The sequence below is a fragment of the Spinacia oleracea genome, chromosome 2, assembly GCF_020520425.1.
Source record: "Spinacia oleracea cultivar Varoflay chromosome 2, BTI_SOV_V1, whole genome shotgun sequence".
NCBI classification, from domain to species: Eukaryota; Viridiplantae; Streptophyta; class Magnoliopsida; order Caryophyllales; family Amaranthaceae; genus Spinacia; species Spinacia oleracea.
In genome coordinates, this window is record NC_079488.1 from 34485576 (window position 1) to 34498684 (window position 13109).

Here is a 13109-nt window from a genome sequence, read left to right on the forward strand (position 1 = left end):
AAGGCTCTCAAGCGGAAAACTTTGGGAACATCAAGTCCAGCAAAGTAGGTGACAAAGAGGGACAAATCCACCCCTCTGCCATATACAAAAGCACTCAAAAGTGGGGGCTTCAGGCCCAAATACCTTTCAAAGTTCAAGAAAAAAGTGTTCTTCAACACTAGGCATGCACGGCTCCAGCATCAAGGGCCACCCCAATATGGCACTAAATTCCTCCAGGGAGGGGACATACCTCATTATTTCCAAAGCGGAAGACATGATGATTCGGGTCCCAAGCCTCCAGAGCAGCAAGAATGAAGTGCAAATCCAATTTTAAAAATCGGAAAGAGACGAGCACCCCAAGATGCATGCCATCAAGCTCCCTTTTCTCCAATTTGCCTAGTGAATCCAGCCACGAGCTCCCTTTTTTTTTTTTTTTTTGCTAAGCAAGTAGAGTGGTATATATATATCAACAAACAATTTACAGCCTATAGATCAAGTGGACAGGCCCACTGAAAGAGACAAAACAGGCCCAAACAAGGCCAAAAACAACCACTTATCCCTCTATAAGGGATGTATACCAGGTATGATCCCAATGACTTATATTTCTAGGCAAAATTGCTGAAACTCTACACTGTACATGGTGTTTGATGTCCTTACACACCTTATCAAGTCTGCAGACTTGACCATTCCACAAAGCATTGTTTCGTTCCCTCCATATATGATACACTGTGCACATGACTGCAGCATACATGACCTCTTTCCTGAATTTAGTAGCTGATCTTTTATGCAACCAGTTTACCAGATCAGGTAAGTATCTGGTACAACTAATGCCCAACTAAGAGCCAATCTGCTGCCAACATCTCACACTGAACAAGCAACCACTGAACAGGTGCCTGTGGTCTTCCACTGCAATGCCACACCACAGACATGTGCTATCAGTTGTGACACCAATCTTCATTAGTCTATCTTTGGTGTTTAGCCTGCCAAGCAAAGCAAGCCAGATGATAAATCTGTGTTTAGGATGACCCAGTCTCCCCCATATAGCATTAGTCCAATAATGAACTGGAGCAGAACCCACCAGTTTCAAGTAAGCTCCCTTAATAGAGTACTTACTGATAGCCATCAACTGGTTTTCAGTAATGTGTTGCTTCATCAATTCTTTGATCTGGAAAATGGCCATCCAGTACCAACTATCATCATTTTTAGGGGAATAATCCCACCAGGATTTGCCTTTCAAGTATACTGAGTGTATCCACTGAACCCATATATTCTTCTTTTTTTTGGCAATCAACCATACATGCTTACCCATAGCAGCAATGTTCCACATCCTCAGATTGGTGAGCCCCAAACCACCCTCATTTTTTGATTTGCAAACAGTAGACCAAGCAACTTTTCCAGGTACACTTGAATCAGCTGTTCCTTTCCACAGAAAGCTCCTACAAATGCTATTTACAACTTTAAACATACTTTTAGGCAAGATCATGATCTGTGCCCAGTAATTCTGAAGAGCCATAAGCACTGAGCTAACTAAAGTCAATCTACCAGCAAATGATAGAAATTTAGCACTCCAACTTTTGATTCTAATGCACATTCTCTCCACAAGTTTGTAACATTCAGCAATGGAGATTCTTTTTGAGCATATAGGAATGCCAAGATACCTAAATGGGAAAGTCCCATGAGCAAACCCAGTCATGTCAAGCACTCTCTTCACTTCCTGATCTGGCATACCAGAACAATACACAGATGTTTTAGCAGCACTAGCCTGAAGCCCAGTGGTTGCAGAAAATAGTTTAAACCCTTGCATCAACAGATTGACTGACTTGAACTCACCTTTACAACACAGAATGATGTCATCAGCAAAACACAGGTGTGTCAGCTTAGTTTTTTTACACCTTGGATGGAAATGAAACCCTTCCTTTTCTCCCACAATTGTTAAAATTCTGGACAGGTATTCTACACATAGAACAAACAGAAGTGGTGAAAATGGATCACCTTGCCTGAGTCCCCTTTTCCCTTCAAAAAAACCATGTAAAGAACCATTGATTGAGAGTGAAAATCTGGGTGATCTAACACACTGCATGATTAGGTGAACAAAATGAGAGGGAAACTTCAACCCAACCAACATTTCCTCCATAAAGTTCCAGTCTACTGTATCATAAGCTTTTTGCAGGTCCAACTTGATGAGACACCCTGCAGCACTGTGTTTCCTTTCATAGCCTTTAATAATATCCTGGCATACCATAATATTGTGAGCAATAGACCTGCTATGCACAAATGCCCCCTGGTTTTGAGCTATAATATCAGGTAAAACATCTCTCATTCTGTTGCAAAGCACCTTTGAAATGCATTTGTGAATGACATTACAGCAAGAGATTGGTCTATATTCTTGCACAGTCTCAGGGCATTTCCCTTTTGGAATGAGTGTGATACTTGTTGCATTGATTTCCTTCAAGAGTTTCCCTGTGGAGAGAAAATCCAGAATGGCATTGCTTACATCATCCCCATATCACCCCAACTACCTTTGAAAAAAGAGCTACCAAACCCATCAGGTCCTGGTGCTTTGGTGCCATCTATCTCCCACATAGCCTTCTTGACCTCCTCCTTTGTGTAAGGGGAATTAAGCATGGCTTGCATTGTATCAGAAACCACATGACCTCTATTTACCACAGACTGCTTGACATTGATTCTATTTCCCCCAGAGGTGCCCAGCAACCATTTATAATATTCTAAGAATACCTCTGGAACTTGGCTAGGATTGGTGGTCCATCTACCATGCATATCCTTGATTGAAAAAATTGAGTTATGAATTTGTCTTTGTTTTATAGATCTGTGAAACATAGTTGTGTTAGCATCACCTTCTTTAATCCAAGCTGCCTTTGCTTTTTGACCTAGAAAACTCAAGTAAGCAGAGTGAGCTGCCATATACTCCTGGTTTGCAACCTTCTCTTGATTGGCCAACTCCTCATTAGAGGGATCCAAATGAAGAGCATTCTGCAGTTGTTGGAGGTTATGAGCAGTTTTGCAATCTAGGACCTCAATATCACCATATCTCTCCTTATTCATAAGCTTCAAAGCAGACTTAACTGATTTTAGCTTCTGTACTATCTGGTACATCTTGGTGCCATGACAGGAAATATTCCAAGCATTAGACACAAGATCTTTATTGTTTGGTGCCTCTTGCCACATTTGGAAAAACTTAAAATATTTCTTACCAACAGCAATGTGAGAGTAACAAGAAACCACACCAGGGCAATGATCAAAGTATCCCTCATTCTTGAAGCAGACCTCAGTATGAGGATACTGATTACACCAGTGTTGATTTACTAACACTCTATCTAGCTTTGAAAACACCCTGTTGTTACCAAGTTGCTTATTGTTCCAGGTATAGAAGTTACCAGTGAATTTAGCATCCTCAAGACCACAAGAGTTCACACAATTCTGAAAATCTTTCAGTTCACTAAGTCTGACAGCACTACCAATTCTCTCATCTGTGTTTAAAACACAGTTGAAATCTCCCATAAGGATCCAAGGTCCATTAATTTTTCCAGCCAAAGAGCAAAGATCATTCCACAAAGCACACCTCTCATACTGAGAGTTGTGAGCATAAATAAAAGAACAGGCAAACTGATTACCATTCTTTAATCCAATATCACCGTGTATCAGTTGACTAGAGCAGAAAAAAGGATTCGCCTGAAACTCACTAGGATTCCATGCCAAAACTATTCTCCCTCCAGGGTGACACATATTATTAGAGGTAAAAGACCAACCATCAAACAAATTTAGGTACAAAGCACCAAGATTATGAACTTTGACCTTAGTTTCCAGGAGAAAAACAAGGCTGCATTTATTGGAATTCAGAAAAGATTTAACATCTCTCTGCTTTGTGCCCCTGTTTATACCCTGACATTCCAGAATATGATTCTATCCATTAGGGGAAGGAGGGGTTCCACCTCCATTTCCTAATGTCTATTAGCCCCTTGGTTGAACCAGAACCCCATTGTTACCATTGTCATCACCTGCTGCAATTACTAAACCATCATGTTGCACTTGATCAAGGGCCTGAAAAGAATTAGTAGTCACAACAGGAGATTGTACTTCTCTCCTAACATAGGCTGTGTTAGTGGCCAAAGTAAACCCCCCCTCTACAGTGTCATCAGCTACACCAGGGGAAGTACTCACTAGCATAACCTCAGTGGTTACCTTAGCTTTTGCCACCCATTTCTTCCTCGCTTTTTTCTTCCTGCAATCAGCTTCTAAGTGTCCAAGTAACTTGCAATGTGCACATACAGTGGGTTTCCACTCATAAACCACCTTCACAACCTTCAAATCACCATTCTCATCCTGAAATCTCACAGTATCAGGAAGATCCTGTGATAATGCAACCTCCACTTGCACTCTGGCAAATTGAAGCTTTTCCCTGTGAATGGTAGCTTGATCAGCTTGCACCAGTGTTCCAATTGCACTGACAATTTTGCTCAAACTTTTAGAACCCCAGAATTTGAGGTCTAAATTCTTCAGCTGCAACCAGATTGGAACCACTTTGACCTCATCCTTGAAATCAACAATATCCTTATGCCATGGTTTGCATATGACTGGTTTCTTATCAAAAGTAGGTCTATTAATGTCAAGAATCTTATCCCTATTTTCCATAATAAAGAATCTAACAAGATACACACCATGCTCAATCAAAACAACCTTGTCCACCCCAAAATCCTTCCATACCCTCCTAAAGAAACCCTCAATCACAGATAAAGGGGGATTAGCACCCAAAACAGCACAAATCAAAGCTGAATTCCAGTAATCCACTTCTTCTTGAATATCATCCAGTTCAATGCATATGACATTATCAGCAACATGATCGCAAGTAGAATGTAAAACTGGAATTGGTGTTACCTGAGGGGTCTGAGCATATCCCGATTTCATGACAGATAGCCATGGGGAGAACGTTTTATGACTCTCCGATCGATTTTGCATCGCAACTAATGATAATTTGGGGGAGAGAATTTCACCTTCCTCACTACCAGAACTCATCTCATCTTCCGCCGAGTTATGGGTTTCTGATTCCACCTCCAGAATATTCACTCCAAGTAGATCATCCATCGACTTTGTCTTCTTGGCCTGAGAATCCGACGACGGGCCCGCCGGTTTACGGTGGTTCTTTCGAGCTTTCGATCTCCCTGCCATGGCGCCAGCGCAAGGTAGAGGACGAGCCTTAACCTACGCTGAGAGAAAACTTGAGCGCGTTCAAGGCACTTTCAAAAGACACAGCCATATTTTCTTTTCGATAGGAAGCAGTATGCAATGATAACAGGGAAGGATTGATGCAAGAAAGGATCCAACAAGCTCCCTATTTATACAAGAGTTGGCTTGCACGACAGCTCACAGGCGCCAGGCGCAGGGGCCTGCATCTAAGGACGAGGCCACCGTCCTCTCTTATGACTCTAAGTACACACTCTTTAGTGTTTCGGCCAGCAGAGTACAACCTCCATTATTCAAGATTCTAAAGCCGCAAGCAGCGCAATTTCAAGCAGTCCGGATCAACGCTTCGGGCAGATTTCGGGTCGATTTTTCAAAATTCAAGCATTCTAGTCCTAGATCGGCGTCCTAAGTCGAGTCTGCATATGCATATGCAAGAGTTGAATATACTTTGACTTGCGCTTTTCCTAACCAAAAAACCCCAGTCAAAGTGGGGGCTTATAGTGGGTATATACACCCGAAAAAATGGGCAACTTTTTTATTTTTTTTAAAAAAAAATTTCGCAAAATTGTCATACATGCATATAGCTACAAAATTTCAAGGCACACACTACGCATACAATTTCAAACATACAAAAGCTAATCTTCAAATTTTACAAACCAATTCAAGTTCAAAACCATACAAACCATACAAACCGCACAAAAATTCAAGTTTCAAGCCATACAAACACAATACAATCTAGCCTATACAAAATCAACCCAGGCAAGCTAGAACTCGCTACCATGCAGGGTCAGTCTGAGTCATCATCAACAGTGATGTCAACCATAGGTGCCTTGTCCCTATTACGCCTCCTAAGGCGTTCCAGCTCCTGATCCATCTCCGTCCCAGGGGTACTAGGATCCTGCTCCGAGATACGAAGAGTACCAGTGGAGGGATGAACTCCCTGCTGAGGAGAGGAATACTGATACGGCGGCGGCATCGGCATATACAGATACGACCCATACATCTGAGCTTGGCGCATCCTATCCATCTCTGCGTAGCAAGCTCATGAACCTGCACCCCAAGGCTGAGGACCACTTCCACCGAAGTAGTAGCCGGAAGGAGGAACAAAGGGCCGTGAACCGCTAGCACTTCCGAATAAATGCCTGGTGGGATCAACATGTACAAAAGGGGAAGCTCCCCACTCAACATTAGAGTGCCTCTGAAGAGCACCAGCACCGGACTCCTGTCCCAGCTCAAAGCTCTGTCCCTCCTGTCTCGAGGACGTCTCCGCCTGAGGCTCCCTGTCAACAGAGTCCCGACGGTGTCGACGGCGCTCCTATACAAGATACAATTTCAAGAATAATTTCCCCAAGTTGGAATTTCCAGTATACAAGTTTCAAAATCAAAGTAAGATACCTCTCTGTTCCGGCCAGAAAGCTTCCGGGTCAGCTTGGCGCACTGCGTCTTCCAAGAATCAAGCAAGAGCATCCAGCGACGCACTCTCGCCCGAGGCGCCTGCATACAAAATTCAAGATCAATTTCCAAATACAAGTTACAAACAGTTTCAAAAATGCAACAATACTTATAGGGGCGTAATGCTCAGGTACAGCATCATATGATTTCCGGTGCGGAGGAGAAGCCCAAGGAATGGTCTCCACCACCTCTTCCCCATCCGAGTTCTCACAGCGGAGGATCCTATCAGCATGAGGAATGTCCTCAGGATCAACCTCCTCCTCCTACATACAATCATACAATCATACAATCATGCAATCAATACAAGAATACAAGAATACAAGCATACAAGAATACAAGGTTCAAAAGCTCACCGGCGGATGGGAAATACCAGGAGTAGCTATTTATGATACCATGCAATTTGTGCGACGGCAGTACGAAGCGTACTGGTGGAGCCAGCCTCCTCAGGAAGTCATCATAGCTCCCCTTCCTGTGTACAAACTCCCTCCAAGAGTGGCAAACAGCCTTGCCCCTAGCCTCCGCATAGAGCCGGGCCAACTCTTCATCCAACGCCAGCATAGACTACGGCGGATCCTTGGGGACAAGTCTATCCCCTGAACTGTGCTGAAGGGACACTTGCTCCCCCATATACCACATATGGCGGTACAGCCCTGGAAGCAAAACCCGCCGCCCAGACAGGAATTGGGCACGAGCCGCTGAGGCAGGTACAACTGCATTGGCAAAAGGACGCCATACCACCTACAAAGCAGACAACTCAGGCAACAGTACAAATACAAATACAAGAAACAAAACAGTACAAAAGATTACCCTATCAGCAGGCAAAATTCTCCAAGCTCTGCGAGAAGCCGCCAAAGACACACCAACGCGCACCGCTCCTATCCAAGAAGCAGCATACGAGTAAGCCGCATCTCTAGTACGCTCCGGCGCCAAAGTCGGGAAGTGCTCATAGATCCAAATCTTTCAAGGAACAAACAAAATCTCAGTCAAGTTCAAGATACAAGCGTACAAATACAAAAGTACAAAGTACAAGTAGTCTCGAATACCTCCAGCACGCTCCACAGAGCAGCCATGCTCAAAGGCCCGCCCCATTTCATACAAGAGGTGGCTATAGGCCAAACCGCTCCAGTTATAACTCGGAACAACTCTCAAGTCCCTCAGAGCGGACAAGAAGCTAATATGCACCCGACTGTTCCTACTCGGGGCAATCACTCTTCTAATCAAAACAAGGAGGAAGAGGCTAACCCTCTGCTCCGCAGACACACCCTCACCACAGATAGCATCCACAAGCACCGTCACAGACGCGTGAGAGTCATCCTCTGACAAGTCAACAACAGGGCCGAGCAAGTCCCTAGCAGCGGCCGAGCGCCACGTCAGCTCAGAGTCAAAGGTCATATTCCTCTCAGAAAAAAGGAAGACCTGTCATCATAGCAAACTCAAGAGGGGTAATAGTAATCTCCCCCCATGCCATGTGGAAGGTGTTGGTGGTATCTCACCACAGCTCCAACAAAGCCCACAAACGGTTCTTATTCCCCGTTCTCCTCGAGGAACCTCCCATGGTACGCCAGAAATCGGCCAGGCCCTCTGAACCTCCACCAAGGACCAGTAAGTACGGAACGGCTTTCCGTCGGCCTACAGGTGAACGAGTTAGCTCAAGACCTATACAAGTACGAAGTACAAATTCAAAAACACAGTACAAGACTCACCATGCCAGCCCGAGGCCGCTGAGACAAGTGCCAATCGGGCCGAAACACCAGGTCGGAAGGGGTCCAACCAGCACCAGTGAAAGCAGGCGCATCTCGGGAAACCATACCCCCACCTGGTGCATTTATTGCAGCCGCTTCATCATCCGAAGCATCTTCCTCATCTGCTCGAACCACAGACGACTCAGCAAGCTTTCTCCGACTGTGACGAGGCATACTAAATCAAGTAGCATACAAAGTGTCAAAATTCTAAACTGGGGGCTATCCTATACTAGCCTAAATAAAGTCAAAAAATTCAACTCAAAACAAAATCCCCAGTGGACCTCTAATTCAAGGTACAAGTTCTACACCAACGCCTAGGCTACCCACGCCGAAGCAGGTATTCAAATTTCTACACCAACGCCTAGGCTATCCACGGCGAAGCAGGTATTCAAGCTCTACGTCAACGCCTAGGCTATCCATGCCAAAGCAGATACAAGTTCGAAAATTCAAAAGTACAAGTTCCAACAGTTCAAGTTCAAGTGGCTATCAAATAGTTTTCTACAAGATTCAAGAAGCTTAAGCATACAAGCATCATTTCGAAGTACGAAAAAATCAAAACCACATGCAATCCTAGAGTTATTTCATAAGAAAAAACATGAAAAAATTACATGGACAAGGCAAGAACAAGACCAAGGGAAGAGCTGATCGGCCTTTGAGAGAAAAGAAGCAAAAATTTCAAGTGAATGTGCCTCAAAATGGCACGGCAAGGGGGCACTCATATAGTGCTTCCCAGCGCTAGGCACCGCACCATCGCCCAGCGTTGACCTGCTGCATGCGCAGGTCTACCGCGCGCGGTCTCCCGTGCTGATTGCACGCCCTTTGCTACTACGGTCTTCCGCACCAGGCATCAAACGTCGCATCGAACCATCCATCGAAAATACGGGTATACGCCTGTATCTCCAAGTATAAACAGATGAATATTTCAAGAATACAAAGTCCAAAAAATACAACGACTTAGGCGCCCAACTCCCAACGGACCCAAGCTCCGGGAAAGTCAGTCGAAATTCAAAATTTTATGGGCCAGTAAAAAGCTCTTATCCCCAGCAAAGCACATCCCAACGGATTAACTCCGGGTATCAAAGTTTAAAATTCAAGATTCGAAAATTCAAATTTTTGATGCCAAGCTCCGTCCTGAAATGAAGGCATCACCAACCGCACCGAGGTAGACTCTATCCTTTTTCTAACGCCTGTTTTATGCAGGTATCGGCGTACAAAGAGTGGTCTCGATTGCAGAACAACTTGACCATTCTCTGTCCCTTTCGAAATACTTTGACATGCGCTTTCCTAACCGAACGCTCAGTCAAAGTGGGGGCTTCTGTAGACACCTAATTTGTATCTCCCCTTTGGGATGATGACGATACCATTATCCTTGTTAGGCGATTGGAGTAACTCCAGGCGGAAATCCCAATTGCTAAGAACACCTCCAAAATCCAAAGTCCAAAATCCAATCCTAGAGGTCGTTCCCCTCCCGGAACTCGGTACAAAATACAACTTCCAAAATCAAATTTCAAAATCCAAGTTTAATCTCAATTAGTGGACCATCCCATTGGTTTTACTAGGCCTTTTACACTAAAAAACATATAAGGCAAGTCAAATTCGGGCGGCGACCCACAAAACCGAGCATGCCGGGCCCCGTCCCGTAAAACTGGAATTCAAAAACCCGAGAAAGGTTTGTTTTTAGACGCAAAATCAAGCCTTAACCTCCAAGCAAACACTACGTGCCAAATATCTTACTATTCGTAGGAAGGTACACCCATATAAGACAAATGAAGGACGCCATCTTTCCGTCCTTTTTGGCAGCATTCAGCCCACGTCAGCAGCGCCCAGCGCTGGCCTGGCGCCAGGCGCTGGCTTGTGCTGGCGTTTTGCACCATTTCCCTCCTATAAATACCCCTCATTTCCTTCGAAAAAAGGAGAGGACAACACACATAACGTCGTAATTTCGACATTACTCCTCACAATACAAGCTTCAAAACTCTTCAAAACACATACAAAAAGTCCTAAATTTAAGAGAAAATGGGAGCTCGAGCCTAAGCTTAACTAGGTAAATCCGAATCCCATTTCAATTAATCATGCTATTTTGATTTCAAATGATTAGCAAGTTGGAGTTTTTTGCCATAAAAAAAACACCACTTGCAACAATCATACATGCTTTTTCAAAAATACAAACTTTTTCAAAATACGAAATACAAACTTTCAAGATTCAAGGATGTTCAAAGTTGATTGCATTCATCTCTTTGAACTAGAATCACCTTCAAGCATGGAGTAATCAAAGATGACACCTTTTAGCATTTAAAGGTTTAATCTTTTGAGATTCAAAACTCCATTTTTTACAAGTTCAAGTCTTCAAATTTCAATATACAAGTTCAAGTTTTCAAATTTCAATCATTTCAAGTTCAAAGTTTCAATCCTTTCAAGTTCAAAGCTTTCAATATTCAAGCTTTCAATTTCAAGTTCAATATGCAAAATCTAGGACATTTTGGTTGAGCAACCTCTCCCAAGTTGAGATTTTTGGCTTTGAATTCGTGTCGGGCGCACTTATTTTTAAGGAGCCGCTTGGCGTTCGAATCTCATGTCCCCAAGTACAAATTTCAATATCGCAATTTCAATATCGCAACTTCAATATCGCACTTTCAATATCGCACTTTCAATATCGCACTTTCAATACCGCAATTTCAATACCGCAATTTCAATATCGCAATTTCAATTTCGCACTTTCAATTCCGCACCTTTACTTGCCTAGTCCATTTCTAGGCAATGTGGACCTACTCCCTAGTCCTTTTCTAGGGGGTCTTGTATTTACTAATTCCACACTTTATTTAGTATTGTGATGTTGCTTTATGTGCTTTATCGCTTTCATCACCAACATGCTAAATACATCAAAATACAAAGGTTACATCACGCTTAACGAAGATATTTTTGGACAAACCGGCCTTAGGTTCCTTAAATCAATCTTTAAAGCAAAGTGACCACCGTACAATTAGAAATTCTATTTTGTTCTAATTTGCAAACCCACATAGTCTAATCTTAGGGTTTATTTTCGAAACAATGTTGTGCCAACGTACTTGAATATTTCTAAAGCTCGCCGAATAAGCATTTTCGTTCCCGAGCCCGGATCTCACCCATCCATTTCAAGGATTCAAGGCCTTATCCAAAAATAGAGTCATTGTGCGGTCTTCCCAAACGAGACCTAAAATAAGTTTGGTGGCGACTCCTTCGAGATGCAAAAACAATTCAACGGTTCTCTAAACGAACCGCCGCGTGCCAAAACCCCCATTAAAGGAAGCGGGAAAAAACACCCCCAACAGTATTCCCTACAGTTTGAGTTTGGGCTTCTGTACCTCTTTTACAGAACATACGGGTCGAACTAACCTCTACATCTTGGTGTTCTCTTCAGGTCCAAGCTCTTCACCTTCAAGAGCTAACTCCAGAGCATCCACTTCTGCACTCCATGAACTACCATCACCTGCAGAAGGCTCACAACAAAGAACTGCCTCAAAAGGATCCCTATTAAGGATCTGGGAGGTGTTATCTCGAACAACAAAATAAATTACATAAATACGATATCATTATTATTCAAGCATGACACTTTTTAAAGCACTATTCAGATTAAAAGTCACCTTGTCATCCCCCACAAGCAAAGTCAATTTCCCATTTTTGACATCAATAATCGCCCCCGCTGTTTGAAGGAAGGGTCTACCTAGAATAATGGGAATTTGGGTGTCCTTCATATCCAGCACAACAAAATCCACAAGTATGTAAAATTTACCTACTCTAACGGGAACATCTTTTAAAACACCTAATGGGTATTTTACAGAACGGTCGGCCATTGGAGAGTAATATTGGTAACTTTCAACTCACCCATGTTTAATTTCGTACAGAAAGACAAGGGCGTGACAGACACATTAGCACCTAGTGTAGGGTTATGAATAATATAAACAATATAATTCATGCGGAAAAACCAAAAAGCCAGGAATCCAAATTAATTGCCACATAGTCAATTAGCATAATTAGTATACATACAATGTGATGTGTGCCTTCCCTAGCTGCTCTTGACCGAACAAGAATAAGTACATGACTCCAAATGTCGCCCCTCCGTAGATAGTCCACAACACGTTCGGATCCGCCTTAGATTCAACCAACCAGAATATTTCTAAGGTTTTATGTGCATTCGGGAAACTCACAATAATGTTAGGCAAGTATTAAATTCTCTCTTGAATTTAATGTATTAGAATAGTATATTGAATTGCATTATAAATTGTGATCATGAACCACATATTTATAGGGTGGAAATAGAGGAGTTTGAATCCTACTAGGAATCGATTAACTAAATCCATTAGGATTCTAATTAATTAATAACATTAGAATTCTAGGGACAATCAAACACTAAGTATTTCATATTTACCCTAAACATCTAATTTTAGTAGAATTAGGAAAACACACGATTACTTGACTCGCAAGAAACCTGGCCGGCCAAGCCTTTGCACGTGTGGCCTTAAGCCCACGTTGCTTGGCGTGCAGCAAGTAGCCCGAGGCCCACGGATGGGCGCTGCTGCCTTGCTTGGCCCATGCGCGCTGGGCGTAGCAGCAAGCAGCACGCGGCCTACGCTGTGGGCGCTGCTGCCTTTGCTCGGCCCATGCCTTGCTGCTCCGCGCGGCCTTGCTTGGCGCCGGGCCTGGCGCTTGCGCTGGGCCTTGCGTCTCACAAGCTCGTTCGTCGAGCGTACGCACGTCGCG

General features: G+C 43.4%; 2 protein-coding genes across 2 annotated transcripts; both read right to left on the reverse strand.

The window, feature by feature from the left end:
* Positions 1 to 814: 814 nt before the first annotated feature.
* On the reverse strand, positions 815 to 2299 carry LOC130467337 (uncharacterized). The gene has a single exon (XM_056835825.1). The coding sequence runs from the start codon at positions 2297 to 2299 to the stop codon at positions 815 to 817; it is 1485 nt and encodes a 494-aa protein (XP_056691803.1).
* A 170-nt stretch (positions 2300 to 2469) lies between these two features.
* LOC130467338 (uncharacterized) lies at positions 2470 to 5163 on the reverse strand. The gene is made up of 2 exons (XM_056835826.1): positions 3967 to 5163; positions 2470 to 3879 (listed from the first exon to the last, which is right to left on the reverse strand). The coding sequence occupies exons 1-2, from the start codon at positions 5161 to 5163 to the stop codon at positions 2470 to 2472; spliced, it is 2607 nt and encodes an 868-aa protein (XP_056691804.1).
* Positions 5164 to 13109: the final 7946 nt, after the last annotated feature.

Coding starts and splice junctions, on each gene's coding strand:
- LOC130467338 (XM_056835826.1), bottom strand. CDS start 5,163: ATGGCAGGGAGATCGAAAGCTCGAAAGAACCACCGTAAACCGGCGGGC. Junction 3,880..3,966: donor ATGGTAACAATGGGGTTCTG/GTTCAACCAAGG, acceptor CTGGAATGTCAG/GGTATAAACAGGGGCACAAA.
- LOC130467337 (XM_056835825.1), bottom strand. CDS start 2,299: ATGAGAGATGTTTTACCTGATATTATAGCTCAAAACCAGGGGGCATTT.